The 24,017-nt window shown below is 53.4% G+C and overlaps 1 protein-coding gene across 3 annotated transcripts in view; it reads right to left on the bottom strand.

Moving 5' to 3' along the window:
* SLIT3 (slit guidance ligand 3) overlaps nucleotides 1-24,017 on the bottom strand; it is a 616,611-nt gene that overhangs the window by 43,257 nt on the left and 549,337 nt on the right. For all 3 annotated transcript variants that reach the window (XR_010746197.1, XM_066342686.1, XM_066342687.1), the window contains exons 24-27: nucleotides 19,450-19,521; nucleotides 17,765-17,928; nucleotides 15,362-15,486; nucleotides 9,071-9,168 (exon numbers count right to left, since the gene is read on the bottom strand). Coding sequence is in view for 2 of the 3 variants with exons in the window: in XM_066342686.1 (XP_066198783.1) it covers nucleotides 9,071-9,168; nucleotides 15,362-15,486; nucleotides 17,765-17,928; nucleotides 19,450-19,521 (459 nt within the window). In the remaining variant the exon portion in view is untranslated. The remainder of the gene's footprint in view (nucleotides 1-9,070; nucleotides 9,169-15,361; nucleotides 15,487-17,764; nucleotides 17,929-19,449; nucleotides 19,522-24,017) is intronic.

Here is a 24,017-nt window from a genome sequence, read left to right on the forward strand (position 1 = left end):
ACACCAGTTAGATTGGCTGTTATCAACAAGACAGGTAATAACAAGTGCTGGAGAGGTTGTGGAGGAAGAGGAATGTTCATTCACTGCTGATGGAAATGTAAACTATTACAGCCATTATGGAAGAAAGTATGGTGGTTCCTTAAAAAACCAACAATAGAACTACCATATGACCCAGCAATTCCTCTACTGGAAAATTCGAAAATATTTGTACACAAAGACACATGCACTCCCATGTTCATCACAGCATTATTCACAGTGGCCAAGATATGGAACAACCAAAGTGTCCCTCAATAGAGGATTGGATAAAGAAGATGTGGTACATATCTATATATAATGAACTATTACTCAGCCATAAAAATGATGACATAGTGCTATTTGCAACAACATGGATGGAACTTGAGAACATTATGGTAAGTGAAATAAATAAGTCAGGAAAAAAAATAAGTCAGAAAAAAGCTAAGAACTATAGGTGGGACATAAAATTGAGACTCATGACATACACAAAAGGGGAGTGGTTACTAGAGGGAGAGGGTAGGGTGGAGGGGAGAAAAAGGGCCAAATATGCAGCGATGGAAAATGATTTGACTTTGTGTGATGGCCACACAATGCAGTGAATAGTTCAAATGCTATAGAGATGTTTACCAGAAACCTATGCGATCCTATGGATCAATGTCACCCCATTAAGTTTGATTTCTAAATACATTTTAAAAATAAGAAATAAAATGTCAAAAATACAATTGCATCAAAAAAATAAAATATATTGAAACAGGGAGGTAAAAATCCTGTACTCAGAAAATTGTAAGACATTGCAGAAAGAAATTGAAGATACAAATAAATGGAAACATATACCATGCTCATAGGTAGGAAGAATTAACCCCACTAAAATGGCTATACTATGCCCTGGCTGGGTACTCAGTTGGTTAGAGCATCATCCTGGTACGCCAACATTGCAGGCTTGACCCCCGGTCTGGGCACATACAAGAATCAATCAGTGAACGCATATATAAGCGGAACCACAAGTCTATGTCTCCCCCCTGAAAACAATCTACAGATTTAATAAAATTCCTGTCGAAATATCAATGGCATATTTCACAGAACTAGAATAATCCAAAAATTTCTATGGAACCAATAAAACCCCCGAACATTCACAGCAAGCTTGAGAAAGAAGAACACACCAGGACGTATCGCACTACCTGATGTCAAACTATATTACAAGGCCACTGTAATCAGAACCGCATGGTGTTCATGGCAGCCATGTTCGTCAGAGAGAAAAAAGGAAAGATTCTAAATGTCTGTCTAAAAGAACTTATCCACACCATAAAATATCAGGCAATTATTAAGAAGAATGGGCTAGGTCTCTATCTCTCGACACACACACAGCAATGTCCGTGATTCATTGGTGGGCAAAGAAGCAGAATAAGGTGTAGCATGCTCTTGTTATTTACAACACACAGTTTATTGTGTTATACTTGGCATACAATAAAACTCCCCATTAAGTGCACCATTTAATGAGTTCAGACGAATACCCACATTCATTCACCATCCGCTCAATCAAGGTATTCAAAGACCAGTCATTCAAAATGTTCCTTTATGCCCCACGGCAGTGACTCCTTCTACCAGCCCCAGACGAGCACTGAACTTTCTATTGCTATAGGTGAACTTTGCCTGTTTTAGAATCTAATATACATGGAATCAGACAGTGTGTATTCTTTTGTGTGTGGCTTTTGCTCAGCATAATATTTTGGGAGGCCTCCACATTGTTGCCTGTATTTCATTCCTTTCTATTTCTGAGTAGGATTCCATTGTAGGAACATACCTAAATCACCTGCTCATAAATGTTTGGGTTGTCTTCAGGTTGTGCCTATTATATAAAACTGTTACGAACATTTATATACAAGTTTTTGTACAAGTATCTTTTCGTTTTTCAAGGGTTACTATTTAAAGAGAAATTCCTAAGTTGCATGGTGTCTGTTTAACTTTATAAACAATGCCAAATAATTCTCCCACCAGCACATATGAGGTTTCTTGTTGCTCGACATCCTTCTCAACACTTGGTATTGTCAGCATGTTTCACTTTAAGCATTTAAATAAGATGTATAAGTGTATCTCATGGTTTTAATTAGCATTTTCGTAAAAACAAACGCTAAGAATCTCTTCATGTGATTACTGGCCATTTGTATATATTTTTGTGAACTGTTTTTTCAAGTCTTGTCTATTTTTTTAATTAGATTGTTTTCTTACCATTGAATTGTAAGAATTATTCATATGACTGGAATAAATTTTTAGAGATAAAGTATAATATTTTCTTAGGGTCAGTAGTTTAAGTTTTCATTTTCTTAATGGTATTTTAGGAAGAAAGAATTTTCTCGCTTAGATAATAAAATGCAACTTTTCAATTGTTCCTTTCACAGAAAAAAACAAAACAAAACAGTATGATACTGGCATAAAAACATGTATAAATCAATGAAACAGAGTAGCCCAGAAAGAAACCCATGCCTATGTGGTCAATTAATATCTGACAAAGGAGGCAAGAACACACAACGGGGAAAAGACAGTCCAGTCAATAAGTGGGTGTTGGGAAAACGGGACAGATACCTGCAAAAAAAACCCCGAAACTCGATCACCTTCTTACACCATATACAACAATAAACTCAAAATGGATTAAAGGCTTAAATGTAAGACTCAAAACCATAAATCCCCTAGAAGAAAGTATAGGCAGCAAAATCCCAGACATTGCTCCTGGCAATATTTTCTCTACTGTATCTCCACCAGCAAGGAAAACAGAAGAAAACACAAACAAATGGGACTACATCAAACTAAAAAGTTTTTGCCCAGCTAGAGAAAACATCAGAAAGATAAAAATACAACCTACTGTCTGGCAGAAAATATTCACCAATGATACACCTGATAAAGCAGTGGTCCCCAACCCCTGGGCCGCGGACTGGTACTGGTCCGTGGGCCATTTGGTACCAGTCGCAGAGAAAGAATAAATAACTTACATTATTTGTTTTATTTATATTTAAGTCTGAACGATGTTTTATTTTTTTAAAAATGACCAGATTCCCTCTGTTACATCCGTCTAAGACTCACTCTTGACGCTTGTCTCGGTCACGTGATACATTTATCAGTCCCACCCTAAAGGCCGGTCCGTGAAAATATTTTCTGACATTAAACCGGCCCGTGGCCCAAAAAAGGTTGGGGACCACTGTGATAAAGGGTTAATATCCAAAATTTATAAAAAGCTCATACAACCTAACACCAAACAATTCAGTTAAAAAATCGACAGAGGACCTAAATAGACACATCTCCAAAGAGGACATACAGATGGCCAACAGACATGTGAAAAGGTGCTCAATGTCAATAATCATCAGAGAAATGTAAATTAAAACCACAATGAGATCACCCGACACCTGTCAGAATGGCGCTCATCAACAAAACAACATAGAATGAGTGCTGGCAAGGATGTGGAGAGAGGGAACCTTCCTGCACTGCTGGTGGGAATGCAGACTGGTGCAGCCACTGTGGAAAACAGTATGGGGGGGGGGGGTCTTCAAAAAATAAGAAATGGGCCCTGGCCGGTTGGCTCAGCGGTAGAGCGTCGGCCTAGCGTGCGGAGGACCCGGGTTCGATTCCCGGCCAGGGCACATAGGAGAAGCGTCCATTTGCTTCTCCACCCCTCCGCCGCACCTTCCTCTCTGTCTCTCTCTTCCCCTCCCGCAGCCAAGGCTCCATTGGAGCAAAGATGGCCTGGGCGCTGGGGATGGCTCTGTGGCCTCTGCCCCAGGCGCTAGAGTGGCTCTGGTTGCAACATGGCGACGCCCAGGATGGGCAGAGCATCGCCCCCTGGTGGGCAGAGCGTCGCCCCATGGTGGGCGTGCCGGGTGGATCCCGGTCGGGCGCATGCGGGAGTCTGTCTGACTGTCTCTCCCTGTTTCCAGCTTTAGAAAGGTGCAAAAAAAAAAAAAAAAAAAAAAAAAAAATAAGAAATGGAACTGCCTGATGACCCAGTGATTCCACTTCTGGGAATATATCTGAAGAAACCCAAACCGCTAACTCAAAAGAAAATACGCACCCCTATATTTCTTGTGGTGTTATTTACAGTAGCCAAGATGTGAAGCAACCCACGTACCTGTCAATAGATGAGTGGATAAAAAAGTGGTGGTACAGACATACAATGGAATATTACTCAGCCATACAAAAGCACGAAATCTTACCATCTGTGACAGAATGGACGGACCTAGAGGGTATTAATGCTACGTGAAATAAGTCAGAGAAACACAAGTGCCATATGATTTCATTTACACGTGGAATCTAATGAGCAAAATAAATAAACAAACGAAATTAAAGTAGACTCATAGGTGCAGACAACAGAATGACGGTGGCCAGAGGGTAAGGGGTTTGGGGGGCTGGGTGAAAAAGGTTATGGGATTGAGAAGTACAGATTGGTAGTTACAACACGATCACGAGGATCTACAGTACAGCGTAGAAAATAAGGTAAAAAATACTGTAATAACTACGTATGATGCCAGATGGATACTGGAAATATTGGGGGGGGGATCTGTTGTAAAGTATATGACTGCCTAACCACTCTGCTGTACACCTGAATCTGACACAAAATAACACCGAATGCGAAACACCCCACCCAGATCAGCACGGTGCATTTCCTGAACGTGTCTCTGAAGTGTTCAACCTCTTGGATTACAACCTCAACACTCCATCCTCCGCCCAGCCTTGGTTACATCCCCAGGAGTAGGTGCGCAGCATAAGTCAGAACTGATGGAGGCTGGGCAGAGGAGGGGGGTGCGGGGGCGTTGGGGGGGCGCAGGTGGGAGCCGAGTGGGTGGGTGAGCACCCAGCAAGTCCTGCTCTTTCCGGGCCGGCCTGGGTCAGCACTGGCCCCACTATAGGCCCGTGCACCCTTCAGCCCAGGAAGTCTAGCTTTCTGTTTCAGAGACTGTTCCGATTTGGGTTTAGCTAAAAAAGTAAACTAGCCTGACCAGGCAGTGGCACAGTGGATAGAGCGCCGAACTGGGATGCAGAGGACCCAGGTTCAAGCCCCAAGGTCGCCAGCTTGAGCACAGGCTCATCTGGTTTGAGCAAGACTCCAGCTTGAGCCCAAGGTTGCTGGCTTGAGCAAGGGGTCACTCGGTCTGCTGTAGCCCCCCAACCTGCCGCCCCGGTCAAGGCACATATGAGAAAGTGGTCAATGAACAACTAAGGTACTGCAACGAAGAATTGATGCTTCTCATCTCTTTCTCTTCCTGTCTGTCTGTTCCTGTCATCTCTGTCTCTCTCTCTCTCTCTCTCTCTCTCTCTCTCTCTCTCACACACACACACACACACACACACACACACACACACACACACACACACACACACACACACACACTGGCTAAACTAATAGAAAGTTTAGTTCTAGAATCCTACTTAAACTTTTCTTTCTTTTGTACTTTTCCGAAGTGAGAAGTGGGGGGCAGACAGACTCCCACATGTGCCCTGACTGGGATCCACCCGGTATGCCCAGCAGGGGGCGATGCTTGGCCCCTCTGGGGTGTTTTTGGAGCCTTTCTAGCACCTGAGGCAGAGGCCATGGAGCCATCCTCAGCGCCTGGGCCAACTTTGCTCCCATGGAGCCTTGGCTGCGGGAGGGGAAGAGAGAGATAGAGAGAAAGGAGAGGGGGAAGGGTAAAGAAGCAGATGGGCCCTTCTCCTGTGTGCCCTGGCTGGGAATCGAACCTGGGACTTCTACATGCCAGGCCAACACTCTACCTCTGAGCCAACTGGCCAGGGCTTAACCTTTTTTTCTCTACAATCTGAAAACCATGCCATATTTCCTACAAAAGGCCAGGGGGTCCTAGGGCCTGAGCTCTCAAGTAAAAATTATTTTTTCCATTAGGGACCCTGCACATTCATGACAAAGGCTATTCCTTCAAAGTCAGACCTACCTGAGGGTAGGTTTTCAAAGGTCTGAAACCACAGTGCTGCCTATTTTCCTGAAATGCCTTACTCTGGCTGTCCCCAGAGCCCTAGGATTGCATGTCAGTGGAATATGGTGGCTACTCATGGAGGGGACAGAGGGTGCAGAGGAGGCCAAAGTGTCCCCTGCCCTCGCTGGAACCTTGGCGGAGGGGGTTGTCAAGGTCAGCTGTGAGGATGCAGGGCAGGCCACGTCCCCCTGGTCACGGTCTCCTGTCCAGCCAGCTCTGGCCTTTGTCCTTCTTGTGAGCGGACAATGTGTCAAGTGTGAAGAGGCAACACTATGAAGAGGTACATGGTGCTTCCGGAATTCTGACTCATAAAGGGGTGTATGGGTTGATTGTATCCCCTCAAAAAGATAATGTTGACGTCTCAACTCCAAGTCTCCAGGTCCCTCAGAATGCGACCTTATTATTTGGAAATAGGGTCACTGCAGATGTAATTTGTTAATTTAAGAGGTGGCCATCCTAGAGTAACCCCTGATACAACATGACGGCTGCCCCTTTAAGAAGACGGCCACTTGAGAGACACACAGGCCATGCAAAGGCTCAGACTGGGGTGATGCGACCACCAGCTGAGAACTGTCAGACCGTCAGCAGCCACCGTGACCCGGGAAGAGGAATCCTCCTTTAAAGATCTCACAGGGTAGCCTGACCTGTGGTGGCACAGTGGGTAAAGCGTCGACCTGGAAATGCTGAGGTCGCCGGTTCGAAACCCTGGGCTTGCCTGGTTAAGGCACATATGGGAGTTGATGCTTCCAGCTCCTCCCCACCTTCTCTCTGTCTCTCTCTCTCCCTTTCTCTCTCCTCTCTAAAAAAAATAAATAAAAAAAAATTAAAAAAAAAAAAGATCTCACAGGGAGCAGGGCCTGCGGACACCTTGGCTTTGGACTCCTGGCTTCCGCAGCTGTGAGGGCGCATTGCCACGGCTCCCAGCTGCTGGGCTGTGGGATTTGTTGGAGTAGCCCCGGGAGACTGACGCAGGAGGGAAGGAGGGAGCAAAGCTTCCCTGACAGGTGTCCCTCCCTATGCCAACCTCTCCATGCGGACCCGACCCGGTGAGGGAGAGCTCTCCTGCCTCTCAGGAGTCCACCCAGCAGGGCCACCCCCTCCGCATGATTTCCCCAGCCCTGTGGGTCTGGGCCCTGGTCCCTTCAAAATGAAGTTCTGAAAACATTTCCAGTTCATCCGAATTTCCTCAACAACTGAGGGTGGAAACGGGAGTCTCGTGCTCAGCGCGCCTCCAGCTGAGATGGAGGAACAGGGTGGCCGGTGCCCGCCCCTCCGCAGGGTGGGCAGAGCCAGGCTCTCGTCCAGGAGGGTGTTTCCTGGCTGGGGCCCCACGGCCACCAGGAGACTTCGTGCGGCTCCTCCTGACCCTGCTCTCAGCGAGGGGGGCGGGTGGTTCGGCCCACTCCAGGCAGGGAAACAAACTCTGCCTCGAGTCTCACTTTTCAAGAGCCCTGAGTGATGGGGCTGGCTGGGCAGGGGGGTGGGCTGGGCGCCCTGGGGAGGCGGGCCCAGAGCCCAGAGCCTGATCGCTTTCATAGACCACACGGCAGCCCCGGGCCACGGTGCCTTTGAAAATTACTGTTTGCAACCTGAGCTCCAGGACCTGTGCACACAGCTCGGCATCGCGCGCCCTCCTTTACCGCCTGCCCCACCGGCTCACGGGGTGTGTGGGGGCCAACGAGCCGGTTCCCACCAGCCTGCTTCTGCCAGGGCCCTGGCTGGGACACTGGGCATCTGAGCGCAGCTGGGAGGGCAGGAAGCAGGAAGGGCCAGCTTGCCAGGCCTCTGGAAGGCCCACTCCTGGACAGGGACGAGGAAAACTTAAGGGGCTTCTACCCCCTTTTTTCTTTCTTTCCTCTTTTTTTTTTTTTTTTTAAAATTAAACTACAGTTGGCATTCAGCATTTTATTCGTTTCAGGCCTATAACATAGTGATTCGACATTCCTGTGTCTTATGATATGATCAGCACACTAAGTCTAGTACCATCTGTCACCATGCAAGGTGAGCGGAATATTACTGACCATGTCCCCCTCGCCTTTGTCACCATCCCCCCCCTGCCACCACCAGGCTGCTCTTTGTTTCTGTGAGTCTGTTTTTGTTTTGTTTGTTCATTTTTTTATTGATTTTAACTTATTGTGTTTGCATAGATTCTCGTGTTGCCCCGAATGCATCTCCCCTCCCTCTGTTCCCCTCCCCATAGCGCCCTCCCCACTTGTTTGTTCATTTTTGATTTTTAAAAATCCCACATATAAGTGAAATCATACGATATTTGTCTTTTTCTGTAGGACTTATTTCACTCAGCATAATCCATGTTGTCACAAATTGTAGGATTTTGTTCTTTTTTATTGCTAATATTCCATTGTATGTATATACATATATATGCATATATACACACATCTTTTATACACACACACACACACACACACACACATATATGTACATATACACCACATCTTATTCCATTCACTTCTCCCTTTTCTTCCTGAGCTCTTAATAAAGGGACAAAGGAGGTGGGGCTGGAAGACTCAGGAATGACTGTCAGGACATGTGTTCTAGAGCAAATCAATCTCTGTGCCTCAGTTTCCTCAACTGGTAAACGGGGACAGTACCCATCAGTACCAGACTGGGTCACTGGGAGCATGTAAACGTGATCACATGACTAGCTAGCGTCCGGTACATATGAGCATTAATCCATGTCACCTACCATTAATTTTATTTTCTATACAACCCAGAGAAAAGAGTGCTGGCGTTGCCAGCTGGAGGGTCACTGAGTCACCGCCCCTCCCTTCTCTGACTTTGGTCAGCAACTGCAACAACCCCCAGAGTCTTCCCAGCTGTACAGACAGACTGCCTGCCTCCGAATCCCTGTACCGATGCTACGAACTGCGCAATCACGGGCGGAGGATCCGGCCCTCTGGCGCCTCAGTGTCCTGCTCTGTGCGGGGGGTCACACAGAAGAGGCCGGAGCTCACCCACACAAAGGGCTCGGCCCAGCGCGGGCACCGGGCACCGTGGCCCTCAGGGAGCCGCTGTGCTATGCCCGGGAAGCCCCGGGGGCGGGGGCGCCGCAGGGGAGCTCTTACCTGAACCCATCCTTGTGGCTGTCGCTCAGGTGGCAGGTGCCTCCGTGCTGACAGGGGTTCTGGATGCAGGTGTTGATGGGCATGGTGCAGTCTTTGCCCTGAGCAGAAGAGGAAGAAGCACACAGTGAGGGAGGCTTTCCGTGGCTGCCGTGACCCAGGGGACCCCTGGGAGCTCCCAGCATCCTCTGGGATGAGGCTGGGAGATGTCAGGGGGCCCTGGGACGAGCCTGCAGTGTGACGCGGAGAAAGCCACAGGGCGCCCTTGCTTCTGGGTACTCCACAGCGAGAAGGGGAGGAATGTGGAGACTCGGGAGTCTGGGCTCCCAGAACTCACACTGTTCTCTCTATTCTAAACCACAGGGCGAGAGCAGGGGCCCTGGATGGGGGACAACCTGGCTTTCATTCCAGCTTCACCTCTTCCTGGTCGGCTGACCTTGACCTTGTATGAGCCCTTTCGTCTCTGGGAGCCTAGCTCGTAGACTTGTTATGAGAACTAAACGAGACCTTTCTTATAAGGAAGCGCTTAACATTATGTAACATGTCTAGCACATAGTGGGCATTCTCTATGTGCTAGTAGATGATATTATTAGCCTCAGTGAGGCTTAAATATAACCCACAAGTAGGGTGTGGCCAACGGACCTTGCCCCTATTACGTGGCAACCCCCGGACATTCATGCTTGAGTGGCCGACCTAGGCCCAGGTGTCGGTATTTATGCTAAAGTTCTCCAGGTGGTTTCAATGTGAGGCTAGCTTGAGAACTCCCGTGATGGAGATTTTGGGTGGGGTGGGGTGGGGTGGGGTGGGGGTCCTCTGGAGCAGGATCCCCCAGAGGGGACATCTGAACTGAGAAGGAGCCAGCCGGGCAGGCGGCGGGGAGGAGCAGGCCGGGCAGAAGGAGCAGTGGGGACGCGGGCAGCGAGGAGAGGGGGAGAGGCCTGAGCAGAGCTGCGGAGACTGACCCTGCAGCCCAGGGAGCGGCCCGAAGCTTGGCCCCTGGGACCCAGGGACCAGTGCCACACCCCCGTCTCAGCAAACAGTCCCTCGGAGGACCTGTGAGACCCGGGGAGGTGCCTGCTGTGCTGGTTTCTGGGCTGTGGGCACCAGGCCCTCAGGGGTGATCGCGGGAGCCCCCCCGGGGAACCCCCCCATCTCACCACCTGCTCACCACCTGCCTGAGAAAATCCTGTCCCCTTTCTGCTGCCGCCAGTGCCTATGCCAGAGTGGACCGGGCTTCCTGGCTGGGCTGGCGCTGCCAAGTGGGCGCAGGCCTGTGCTATGGACTGCCCACCTCCTGCTGTGGCCGCAGCCCAGGCCTCAGGCCACATCTCCAGCCGCTAAGACTGCTTCCCTTCCTGCACCGCACATTTAAAGGGCCAGGCAGGGCTTTCTGGGAGAGAGGAGACTGCGGGGTGGGGAGGGGTTTGTCCTGAACCCAGCAGCGTGGGCGAGCAGCGTGGGCGTGCCTTCCGGGAGTCCACGGGGTGGGAACGGCAGTCCTCATCGCCACTCAGGTGTATGGAGCACATTCTCCACCCCAGGCTTCTGCGTGTTTTCTAATCACGGTCGCAGGTGATGTTCACAACAGCCTTACGACTGTCACGACCCCCATTTTTACAGACAGGAAAGGCCAATTCAGAGAATGGGATACTCTGTCCAAGGCCGCAGTCATTGGCCCAAGTAGCAGTGGAGCCCAGACACCCAGTCGGAAGCCCAAAGCGGGTGCCAGGGACCCCTGTGCTGGGCCACTCCCTCCCTCTCCCCACCTCAGACCAGGGCCCTGCAGCTAGGCGGCCTGGGGGCCCAGTCTAGTGCGGCTGCGTGAGCCTCGTTTCCATCATTGTATTCTATAGAGTGGGGATAACTACCTACCCTGTGGAGTTAACAGATGATGAGAAATCACATATATGTAAGACACCTGGCGAGGGGTAGAGGCGGAGGGGGTCGGAGGCGGGGCTGAATGTGGGCGATTCAAAGGCTTCTCATGTCTTGGGTTGGTGCTGATGAGTTCAGAAACCTGTGTGTGTGTTTTGAACGAATGGGCCATGAAGGGCAAGAACCTTGAGCAGGTCAAGGTAGGGGGACTCCCTAGCCCCTGCCTGGGCCATCCTCCCTGCTCTGGGAACTGGCAAATGCCAGGAAGTCCAGGTGGAAGCCTCCCCTGGGGTGGGGGTGGGGCCTGCGGCAGCCCCTAACTCCAGCACAGAAATCCAGGGGCAGAGCCTCGCACTTGGCAAATGGTAATTCAGCCTGGAGGCGGAGATTCCCGTCTTACAGGTCCTTGAGAAATAATCGCCCTTGTCAGAGCTTGGCTAATTAGCGCGATTCCACTTTCTTTCAGTCTCACTTTGCTCAAATCCACCAGATTTGCGAGGCTCCTTCGTCCTCTTCCTTCCTTCCTCCCCCCACTCGCCCCCTTCCCTCCCCAGTGTGTGTGGGGCACATGGCTGGGCTTCAAGCCTTCCTCTAGGATTTCAGGCACAGCTACCCTGGCCGGAAACCTCTTTCTGAGATGTGGCCAGGAAGGCTGCTCTGAGTCCTCGCTGCTCCAAGTGTGGTCCTTGGACTAGCGGTGCTGGCGTCCCCCCGGGGGCTTGTTAAAATCGCACGCTCTTGGGCCCCATCTCAGGTCTAATGATTCCAGAACCTGCGTTTTTGTAAGCTCTCCAGGTGACTCCCGTGCACACTGAAGTGTGAGAAGCACTGTTTGGAGACATTGAACATATGTGCACGAAGCTAATTGGCTGAAAAAGAACCAGCCAAGAGTCGTCTTTTATTTCCCCACACGGTAGAAGAGCGGTAAAACAACACCCGTCGTGAAGTAGCGGCTGCATCCGGGCACGGGGGTGGGCACCGCCATTGGCGGCCACGCTTAATCCTCGCCAGAGCTCAATGACAGCCGGGGAGAGTGCGGCGGAGGGACTCGGTGACAGCGGAGGGACTCGGTGACAGCGGAGGGAGGGGCTGAGTATCGGCCTCCCTGCCGCAGGGAGCCGGGTCCTGGGGTTAGTGTCCTGCTCCCCAGGTGTGGGAGCCTGGGTACATTATTTGATATTTCTGAAACTTGGGTTCCTCATCTATCAAAAGAGGATCATACAACTTATTTCAGGGGGTGACTGAGGGCATGACGGGAGGTAAGGTGCCTAACCTGCTTCAAGAAGACCTGGCCTTGTGGTCGGTTTACAGAAGCTGCTGGGGAACAGGAAGCAGTGGCTGTTTGCCTTTTTTGTTGTTGTTGTTGTTGGTAGCATTGTGGCTTCCCAAGGACACCCAGCTGGGTGGACATCCAGTCAGTGGAAAAACTAAGCTACCTGGAAATAGCCAGAGACGCGCCTAAACTTTGAGCTCTGCTCTGTGGGTGCCTAGTGGTGGCTGTCTCACCCAGAACTGCCTCCGTGGGGGCTCTGCTTGGGTGGGCTCCAACCGCAAACCAAGGAAGGCGGGGCCGCAGGACAGGGGGCGGGGCTGGGATGCAACCCACCACCCGAGGTTCCACCTGCTGCATTTTACAGGTGTGGAGCCCGAGGCAGGCGAGGGGACAGCAGGCGCTGCCCGAGGTGGTGTCGTCAGGTGGGAACCGGCTCCAGGGAGTCCTGCCTGGTCTTCTTGCCGACTCACACCCTGTTCTTCCCTGTCCTGGAATTCAGACAGGTCCTACAGGGTCGGCGAGCCTCGCCCTCCGCCCTTGCCATCACAGGGCTTGCCGGTAGGTAGTGCACGTAGGGGTGGAGAGCATGGTTTCCGGGGCCAGTCAGCTCTGAGCTCCGAATCCCCACGCCTTCGCCTGCTGTCCCCAAGTGTCTCCGTTGTAAAATGGGGGTCAATTTAGGAGAAGCCTCCGAGGGCTCGGATGAGGAGTATGCCACCTAATAATGCACGCACCTTGTTTAGTACGCCTTTGCACACAGTAGACACTTTAAAAAAATGCGAGCTGCTAGTATCACTGTTGTAGTCATCATCACCATCATTACCATCATCATCATGTATGTACCCAGACCGGTGTGGGCCCAACAGCTTCCTAGAGGTCAAAGTCTCGGTTCAAATTCATCTGCCATCTCCAACATACTCAGAATCCTCTGAGCAAAGCGCACGCAAGTGGCGTGGCCCGCTGGCAGCCCTGCACATGCTCGCTGTGCTCGGACCCTGGCGGCCAGCCCCGTTTCCCGGTGTCTCCGAGCGTAGAGGAAGGAAACCCGGGTTTCACACCCAGACCCACCGCTTTCAGACCCAGACCCGCTTTAAAGAGCAGGAAGCGAGACGCAGGGTGGGAGGTGGTTGGCCTTACTTGTCAAACGGTACCACCCACCCCCACAAGGTGATTAGAGGACTCAGAGGAGGGGATCCGTGCACGAGGTCCGGGTGAGCGCCCGGCCCGTGGTCGACGCTTGAAAAGACAGCTGTACATGCATGGAGCTGGGGATGTCACAGATGCAGATGCCACAGGACTAGAGGCACAGTCGATGGTCTTTGACAGTTCACAGTGTCTCAGACGGAGATCCCCTGGTGAAAGCCACAGCCTGGCACTGGCCCTGGCATTGGGGACCAGCATGCAAGGGTGAAGGTCAAAGGCTGCAGTGTGCCGGCTCTTTGGGTGCTTCCCGGGTGCCGGGTGCGGTGCTAGGTGCACTGCGCTGTGTCCTCACGGCAAGGCTGTGGGCAGGTCCTAGTGCACGGATGGGAAGGCTGAGGCGGAGCCCCTGGCCATCGCCACACAAGGAGTGAAGGGCAGGGCTGGAACCTCCTGGCCTCGGTGCAATTCCACAGCCTTAGCTTTCTCCACTGAACTAATACAGGGGGCTTGAGGATGCAGGCCTCCTGAGCAAGTCTGCTTCACTTCTGTTCTTCGCCTACAACAGCTGCCTGCATGTGTGTGCTGTATGTGTGTGCGTGCGTGCATGTGTATGTAGGGTCTCCAGTGAGTTTGAGGCCCTGGGGCAGCTGTCTGGGGAGGCCTGGCTGGCTGGATTCCAAGGGAACCCTTAGCTCTGCTGTCTGAGGCCCATAGGTGGCACTCTGACACTGTGTGCTGGAGCCCCAGCTGGCGCTGGGAAAACCACCAGGGAGACCCGGGCCCCAGAGTGAGTCTGCCCCTCAAGCCTGTCTCTACACTCACAAATCCCCCCGAGAGGCCGGGAATGCCGGCTCCCACTCAGCCTGTACCAGGTGTGGGCGTCGGACGGGCCCCAGGGCTGTCCCGAAACTCTTGGCTTGTCCAGTACATTTGAACGGGTGCCCTGGTGAGGTTGGAGTCGGAGAGGGTCCTGGGGAAGAGGGTGCAGTCACAGCTTTGCCGACCCCGTGAGGCGGCCTGAGGGGGGCTCAGCTAACCGGGAAACTTCCAGGGGAAAAGGCAGGGCTCTGGAATCCTCTAGTCTGGGGTCCCATCCTAACCCTACTGCTTACAAGCTTTGGAACAAGGAGTCAAGCCCTTTCAACAGTCTCCACCTCTGTAAAGTGGGAATTAATGAGTCCTTCCTCTCCGGTTTGCTGGGAGTGTTGAAAAAGAAAAGGTGAGTAAAATGCCAAGCAGACAGCCTGACCTCTGGTGGTGCAGGGAATAGAGTGTTGAAGTGGACTGCTGAGGTCACTGGTTCAAAGCCCTGGGCTTGCCTGATCAAGGCACATATGACAAGCAATCAATGAACACTAAAGTGAAGCAACTATGAGTGATACTTCTCGCTCCCTCTCCTCTCTCCTCTCTCTGAAAAATCAATCAATAAAAAAAAAAAAAAAGCCCAGCAGACAGGTTGGGACACAGTCCATAGTCTGTAGGGGGCGCTGTGGAGCTGGGTGAGAATTCAACTGCATTTCTGGGGGGGCAGAAGGGAGAGGCAGGCTCTCCACCCCCTTGCTGGCTGACCTGAGCCTGTCAGCAGTGTGGTGGGTGTGGTGGTCCCTAGGACTTATAACCCCCCATCCTTGTAACCTCCTAGGGCTGGAGCCCACAGGGCTGGGTGCCCTGAGGGCAGAGGTGGGTGTGGGGGTTGTCTGGAGATCCCCTTGGAAAGGAAGCCAGGAGAGTGAGTTTAACAGATGCCCCTACTTAGAAGTCTCTCTGAGACTTAACTCGCCCACATTTAACAAAGGAACTGTTACACTTCCTCCTTATCTCAGAGTGTCACTGTCAAGACTCAGTGGCGTCCTCGGTGATTGGCATGAGCATGATGAAACTGGGCAGCCCCACCAGTAGAACAGGGGTGTTACTGGCAAGTGCCATGCTGGGGTCACCTGTGACGTGGAGACAGCCAGGCGGCCCTCGGGGCGCAAACGGTGCAGAGGGACGTCAGGTCTCACCTTGTAGCCATAGGGGCAGGCGCAGCGGTAGAGCTCCACCGGGTCCTGGCTGCACGTCCCGTTGTTCTTGCACGGGCTGGACAGGCAGGCATTGCACTTGGCCACAATGTTGATGTCTACTGGCCCTGGACGGCAAGACCACAGAGTGTTGGTGGCAGGTCCCCAAACCAGCTCGCTGCCACACCTCCCGCCCCCTCTGCTCTGGCCCCTTCCTCAGCCAGCTGCCGGCCCCTCCCCATGTCCACGCACAGAGGGCAGCTGGCCCTCCGCCGCCAGTACATCCAGTCCAGCTAGAGTCCCATTAATTCAGCCATTGTCTGGGGAGGGGGGGGGGAAATCACAGCGGGACATCATTCAGAGGCACTTCTGCGGTCAAATCAATTACTGTAATTAGCCTGATCTGATTTTGGCGCTAATCTGCAAACAATGCACCGTAATTAGAAACCCTTCACGTCCTTTTTGTTGTTGTTGTTCTATGAAGCTCTGGGCCCAGGCTCCAACGGGACCTCCCGTTCCTCTGCCCCAAACACCCCTCCCCAGGGGACCATCTGTAACAGGCTAAGGAGGACTCAGTGTCCGGGCCAAAGAAGTCCGGCTTGGAGGACCCTCTCATTGGTGGGAAGAAGTAAGAAACAGGCCCAGAGGACACAGCCACGGAGCTGACGATGATGGCGGACTGTGCTCGGGTACGTTCCGTGTCACGACAGTCTCCCCCGTGTGCTAGCTGGGCTGCAGGGAGGGACGTCACGGTCCCCGCACAGAGCGTGGCTGTAGCCAGCTCTGACAATACGCCCCGGATAAACAGGCCCTGCTTAATGCGAGGGCTTTAAATGAACCCGAGATAACAGTCATCAACTTGGAGACTGGGTTAAGGGTGAGCGAGCGTGAGCGGGGCCATTTCTGGGCTGGCTGCACAGAGCGGCGTGATGGAGAGCCAGAACCGGGGGCTGAGCACAGCTTCCCACGAGGCCGGGGAGACTAGCGGTCCCGGGGGGGACGGTGTGTCCCAAGGACACCGTGATGTTTTAGGGGCTATTAAAGTATATTGGTGAAAACAAACAAACAGAAAACATGAAGGCTCTCAGAGCTCAGCAAAGGACATTAATGAGCAAGTGTGCTGTACGTATGAAAAGCGAATTTTTGAAAAAAAAAAAAAAAAAAAGGCCCTGGCCGGTTGGCTCAGCGGTAGAGCGTCGGCCTGGCGTGCGGGGGACCCGGGTTCGATTCCCGGCCAGGGCACATAGGAGAAAGCGCCCATTTGCTTCTCCACCCCTCCCCCTCTCCTTCCTCTCTGTCTCTCTCTTCCCCTCCTGCAGCCAAGGCTCCATTGGAGCGAAGATGGCCCGGGCGCTGGGGATGGCTCCTTGGCCTCTGCCCCAGGCGCTGGAGTGGCTCTGGTCGCGGCAGAGCGACGCCCCGGAGGGGCAGAGCATCGCCCCCTGGTGGGCAGAGCGTCGCCCCTGGTGGGCGTGCCGGGTGGATCCCGGTCGGGCGCATGCGGGAGTCTGTCTGACTATCTCTCCCTGTTTCCAGCTTCAGAAAAAAAAGAAAAAAAAAAAAAGAAAAAAGCATTTCCCCGGTGGTACCACTGCTCACACTCCTTTGGGGAAATCGGTTTGGCAGTGTGTAGGAAGACCAGAAACAACAGCGTGTACCCTGGCTCCATCGTTTCTGTTTCCTGAATCTTATCCAAGGACGTGATTTGAAACAGAGAAAGACTTCGATGCATCAAGAGGAAGGGGAAAAACTGAAAACCCTCTACAGGTTCAAAAAGAACTGGGCAGAGAAGATGGGCAGTATTACCGCTTGGCGCTCAAGGCCGTGGGCTCCGGAATCACAAAGACCCGGAATCCTCCGCACCGTGGCCTTGAGACGCCGTTTAACCTCGGCCAGCCTCGTTTGTTTTTGCTTTTTTTTTTTTTTTTAAATGAGGGGGATTCTAGTGTGTGCCCCACGGAGGTGTTGGGGAAGTAGATAATTAATACACGGAAAGTGGAAACAAAATGAGGCAACACGTGAAAAAAACGCTTCACGCCACGCCTGCCGCCTGATAAGCACCCGTGGTCGTTTGTTACTGTAATGACGCCGTCCATCAAAGTCACACAGGTCAAAAGCTGCCTGGGAAAATGCCTGTGCTTTAAGAATGCTGGGTTAAAAAAAATGCAGGTTAAAGAATGTCTCAGCTGTGCAAAAGTAGGCAGAGAAAGAGGTCAGGGCGGAGGCGTGGGCAGAGGGACCCGGGGAGAGAGCGGCGAATGGACGCCTCGATGCTGGTCCACGTCCATTTCAGCACCTGAGCCTCTCTGTGCGACCCACGATGTGACTGCAGGGGGTGGGGCAGGGCAGACCCCGAGGGGGAGGGACAGGGGGAGGGACAGGGGGAGGGGAGGCGTCGGCACCTACCTTTGCACTGGAATCTGTGGGTGGGTGTGGTGAGCAGGAGTCGGTCAGCCATGGGCTCGGGGCTGCTGCAGCGGGCGATGCCGGGCTCCTTGTACCCTGCCTTCACCCACTCCGACAGCCAGCGCAGACTGCAGTCACAGTGCAGGGGATTGGTGCCCAGTGCCCTAGGAGGCAGAGCAGGAAGTCAGGGTCCCCCCACCCAGCTTGGCCCACAGGCTCCCGAACATTACCCCTCTGGAAAAAACAGAATTTTCAGACTTTGGCTAGACTGGGGGTGTTTGGAGGACCAGTGGACTCCAGACTGCACCTCCAATCCCTGGAGATGTTCCACCCCCCCCCCGAGCCCCTTCCATTTCTGAGCCCCCCCCCAGACAATCCTTAACTCCACCTCAATCCTGGAGCCTCCGGGAAGCTTCCCGGGCCTCTCATCTCATTGTCCGGCTCTCTGGCCCCACTGAAGGGTCCCCTGGAGGACGTACTTCACAGGGAAGGTTTTGATACCCGGCAGGCCGCGCTGATGGGGCTCAGAACACACCAGCCTCCAATGTGCCACTTTGCGAGACTGATTGTTTCGAGCTGAGGGTGCTTGAGAAACAGCAGGTGCAGGGAGGGCTCCCTGACACCCCCCTTTCTACCTAAAAGCAGGTCACATTTCCCGAGAAAGGTGTCCTCCCTGCACCTGGTCGCCAGAGACTGGGAATCTCCGTACAAGCAGCCTTACTAAAATAACCCAGTCTTGCATTAAGCTTCTCCAACCAATTCCTTGTAGTCACCGTCCCACAGCTTATGGCCCCTGCCCCAAGCTTCTCTGTCTTGTCCTAGCCCCTCAAGTTAGCATTCCCTTTTTTCTTTGAAGACTCCCATGTACACATAAAAATATTAAATGCATCTGTCTGCTTTTCTCCTGTTCATCTGTCTTGTGTCGGGTTAATCCCTGGGCCAGCCGGGACCGAGGAGTGGAGGGGAAGTGCTTCCTCCTCACACCACTCGGCGTGGAGGTGAGCCGACATCTCCAGGAAGAAAACACTAGAGCTCTGCTCTTTTTTTTTTTTTTTTTTTAAAGCATATTCTTTAACATTTCTATTTTGAATGTTCCATCATATGCCTGCATAACATGTCAGTTTATGTGTGCAGTATGCAGATAACGAAACGACACGGAGGAGGCTGTAGACTCAAACATTTGCACGGGCAGAGGTGAGTCCTAAGCAATAGTTAGGGCCTCCGTGTCCCCTGCTGCGTGAGGGGACGGGACCCGAGACAGAGTGGTACGGAGTGCAGGCTTTGGAGTCGAGGCAAACCGGAGCTGGACCAGAGCTTGGCCACCACCAGCTGTCCCGTCCTCGGATGAATTCTTTAGCCTGTTTCAGCTCCATCGTGTATAGGAAGGGGGTGCAAACGCTCATTGCAGTAAGAAATACACGAGATAGCTCCCCGGAAGTGCTGAGCGCATAGTGAGACTTGTATGTTCTTACTCAGTCCGTGTTGACATTGATCACAGCACGGACGACGCCTCTGCAGGCAGCTGGAGCACAGCCCCCACAGCGTGTACAATGCGGGCGCGCCGCTGGAGGGAATCCGTGCCCCCTGCATACCGACACACGCACGGGGCCGCTGTTTGCCGCGGCACCATAAGGACGTTCCGTTTGGGGTGCGTGCACACCGGGGAGAGAAACACGGCTACTTACAGATGGGAAAGGGACGTCAGGTCGTTGAAGGAGCCCTCGGGGACGCTGGAAATGTCGTTGCCATGGAGGGTCCTGAGGCAGAAGCACACGCAGGCAGGGGGGTTAACACCCAGACACATCTGAACTCAGGGCAGACCCTCGGTGTCCCAGGCCGGCCCGGTCACCCTGCAGTTCCACCCGAGCCCCACCGCCAGCAGCAGTGGGTACCGTGTGTGTGTCTCCAGCAGGGATGTCGGGGGGCGGGGAGGGGAGAGGGTTTGGGGAAAAAACAGGGCGGACTTTGGCAACGAAGAGCCTGGGATGGAACTGGTCCTACTACTCATGGAACACGGGGTCAGCGACTTGACTTTTTGGGCCCCCATTTTTGCACCCAGAAAATGGAGAGATCTTCACCCGAGGGAGGCGCTGGGGTTTTGGAGACAGTGCGGAAAAACTGCGGTTGAGACACTAAGTTCTGGAGCCAGGCTGACCCCATTCAAACGCTGATTATGCCACCAACCAGCTGTGTGACCGGGGGGGGGGGCAAAGTTACCAACCTCTCTGTGCCTCCGTGTCCTACTGTAGAACGGGGATGAAAGTACAGAGACTCGCCACAGGGTGGCTGTGGGTGCGTTAATCCGGGCAGAGTCTGTCGGTCTCCCAGTGCTCAGTGATTAACCTTCATTAGTCTCTGTGAAAGGGCCTGGGAGAATGTCTGGGGCAGATCGAGAAATTGGTGCCCCTTCTATTCACTTTAAGAGCTTTATGGGGACTGAGAAATGCTATCATCCCAGCACGGGTGACAGGAAGGTGAATACTCGGCTCCTGAGGAAACGGCCAGGGAGCCTGACACTCGTCTTAATGGGAAAGGGCTTGGTATCAGCCACACACACACACACGTGTGGGTCTGGCGCCCGTGTGCATCTGAGTGAGTTTTCTAACAGCATGTCCAAGGGGCCGGGCAACCGGCCTGGTATTAATCATCCCTCCCTGCACCCCGCGGTGTGGTAGCCAGGAGCTGTTCGCACCTGCAGAGCGGTGGTGGGTTTCAATACATGCCTGGAGAACAGGTCTGGGAACAAAATTGAGTGAGCGTTGCTTCGCTGCTCAAGTAATAACATGAGCAAATCCACAACTCACAGATTATCCCCCCCACTGAAGGATTAACTGTCAACTGCATACCCCAAATCCCCAAACTGATGGCTCACTCTGGGTCTGGCCTGTGGAGAGCACGGTGGCTGAAATTCACAGGCACTCAAAGGCGTCCTTAGTGCCGGCCGGCACTTAGACCCCTGCGCTGTGAGGGGAGCCCCAGGGACAGACAGGGGTGATGAGCGTTGACTGGGGAAGTGTAAACAGGGTAACAGCTCATGCATCGGCCCTTTCATCTTCCGTGTAGCTGACGCGAGCCTGCCCCGGGCCCTCAGCTGAAACAGAGATGTGATACTCAGCGTAGAACAGAGGCTCCCACACTGAGCACTGAAGCTCGTTCACGGGCAGACTTCTGAGCCCTGTTCCCGGAGATAGATTCAGGGGGTTTGCGTGGGGCCTAAGAGGTTTCTCACAAGCTTCCGGGTGACGCTCCCGGTCCTCTGAACCACGCTTAGCTGCCTTAGCTTGTCATCTTCATCACCCTAAGCATCCCCTGCTCCCCTCCCCAAGACAGCAGGAAGAGGGGGACCAGTCCTCTAGACCAGAGTGTTCAGGTAGCTTCTCACCTCTCCGGGTAAGACGGGGCTTACAAGCCCTTCCTAACCGCTTTTATCAGTATCGTTTAATCTCTAATTCGTGTGGCTTTTTATGGATCACACCGGCCCCTGCCTGCTATTAACTTGGATGACTTCATGGCCGCCTGCTCTTTGGCACATGCACCCTACCCTGTTGTTAATCATTTCTGAATGAGGCCTGGGCCCCTGGCAAGGCACGAAGCCCTCATTTAAAAACACCCAATGACCCAAAGGCAGCTTTGGCGCTGTGACTCCTGTAAGCCCCGCTCCCATTTATTATGAACCGAGCCGCTGGGATCTCCGTGAACTGCAGGGTAACGGCGGCTGTGATTTACTAGGACAACAATGTGAAAGAAACCTGCCTACCCTGCAGGTTCCCGCTCCTGCTTTGGTCCCCAAAGAAGAAGGCTTGCACGTCTAACCACCGTCCTGCGGAATGCCAGGCGAGTGGGACAGGTGTGCCCCTCCAGGAAGCACTTAGCACTGCCCTCTTCTCCCCACCCCTCCTCCCAGTTGCTGAACTCCCCAAAGACTCATCTTCAGGTGCCTGGGGCTCCGTTTCCCCTCCCGACTCTTAGAGAGTGTTCGGGACCTCCGGGATGCCAAGGAGGCTACCAGGAGAGCAAGGCGAGGACACGACCTCCCCATGTCAGCTCCAGGCCCGCCGGAAGCCGCAGGCTCTCAGGGTGTGCGATGGGTGTAGGAACTGCCCTCATTCTAAATGTGGGCTGGGGCAGGGAGATCCTCTTCCTGGCAGGCTGGGCCTCTCCCCGCTCGGCTGGGGGTTCAGGTCTGGAGTCAGGCTGCCTGGGTTCGGATCTCTCCCTGACAACCACCGGTGGTGTGAGCTCAGACAGTTCACCTTTCTGTGCCTCCGTGTTTTCATCTCGCAAATAGACGCATTCTTTGTAGTTCTCTCTTGGGGGATGTGGGTTCCTCGCTTCGATCTCTTTTCTGTAGCGGGTTCCTCCCTGCTCTCTAGGGGATCACTCTGCCCCCCCGCCCAGTCCAAGTGGTTTGGCCTCCTGGGCAGAGCTATGGGTCAGGTGTGCCCAGTGAGCGCCTCAGTCACTGGCTTGGGGTTGAGTATGTGACCGAAGTGGGCCAACACGAGACATTTTGGGGGCTTTGTCTGGAACTACGAGGACAGAGGCAGAAAGAGACACGTCTCTGACAGTAACGTTGGAGCACCTGCCCCCAGCCCTGGAGCCCAATGACCGACTGCTCCTGAATTCTTCAGTTACCTGCATTGCTAAATTCTCTTTTTATGCTAAAGGTGGTCTGACCCGATTTCCAAGAAGAGAACGAATGTAGTGCTTTTCAAGCTGGTTGCGAGGATTAAAAGATACGATGCGAGCGGGTCAGACGGCACGGCGCTCGACGCAGGGCCTGCATATCCTAAGCCCTTGCTCACGCCAGCTGTGCTTGTTAGCGTCACCACGACCCCCCCCCCCCCACCTTAAGTTCTTGGGTGTGTTTTGGGGCCAGTCTTCCCCAAGCATCATCCAGGTACAGTAGAAGCCTGAAGGCATGCAGCCCTTAGGTCTCCAAGGTGGCATGAGCCCATGACGGGCCCCGGACAAGCAAGAACACGCCCCGAGTGCTGGCAGTGCCAGCTGTGCCCCTCACCGTGCTCCCGAGCCTTCCACTGCCCCTGCCCTTTAATTCCTGTCGGAGGCCTTTCTGGGCCTCTTTTTTTTTTTTTTTTTTTTGGTATTTTTCTGAAGCTGGAAATGGGGAGAGACAGTCAGACAGACTCCCGCATGCGCCCGACCGGGATCCACCCAGCACGCCCACCAGGGGCGACGCTCTGCCCACCAGGGGGCGATGCTCTGCCCCTCCGGGGCGTCGCTCTGCCGCGACCAGAGCCACTCCAGTGCCTGGGGCAGAGGCCAAGGAGCCATCCCCAGCGCCTGGGCCATCTTTGCTCCAATGGAGCCTTGGCTGCAGGAGGGGAAGAGAGAGACAGAGAGGAAGGAGGGGGGGTGGAGAAGCAGATGGGCGCTTCTCCTATGTGCCCTGGCCGGGAATCGAACCCGGGTCCCCCGCACGCCAGGCCGACGCTCTACCACTGAGCCAACAGGCCAGGGCTCTGGGCCTCTTTTTAAAGAGGTCACGTCCCTCCAATCTCCAAGAACAGCCTGCGATGGATGGCACTAAAAATAGCTGGTAACCTCTGCAGGGTAAGGAGGTGGACATGGTGGAGAGAGCCGGGAACACGGGCTCCTGTCCTATCGGATGGCCAGACTGCCTCCCTCTTTCTGTTCCTGCCCCAGGTCCACGTTCCGGCCACACGTGTAGCCTTGTAGCCTCCTGTCATCCCCCAGGGCATCCGCCCTTCCTGACCTCAGGGACCTCCGTGCCCCCTGCCCACCATGTTCCTCGCTCCCACCCCTCCTCAGGGAAGTCCCCCTGGCTTCGCAGACTCAGCCCTTGGCGCAGAAGTGAAGAGCGAGGCTTCCGAGCGCAAACGCTCTCGGGTTCGCGTCCGCCTTTACTATCCACCGGCATCGACGGCTCTGCGGGCTCCCGGGGAAGGATGAACGAGAGAAGGGCCTTGGCCTCGTCTCCCAGCCTTTCTGGATCTGTCTTCTTATCTCACAGATGAGAGGTTCGGACGGGAACATTTCTGAGACCGACTCCCCAGTTCTAAAATTCATAATTTAACTTTTTAATGTTTTTTGTTTTTGGTGGCACCAAAGGGCCAAACTTGGACCGCGGTTGGGAGGTTCAAAAGGAGCCCCCCTTTTAAGCTCACCAGAATGATCGCATGTTCAACAGCTGGTCAGAAACGGAAGAGGGATGTCGGAGTAGGGAGTGAGCTCCTGGTCTCTGAAGGTAATCAAGCAAAGGGCAAGTGGA

The sequence above is a fragment of the Saccopteryx leptura genome, chromosome 6, assembly GCF_036850995.1.
Source record: "Saccopteryx leptura isolate mSacLep1 chromosome 6, mSacLep1_pri_phased_curated, whole genome shotgun sequence".
Classification (NCBI taxonomy): Eukaryota; Metazoa; Chordata; class Mammalia; order Chiroptera; family Emballonuridae; genus Saccopteryx; species Saccopteryx leptura.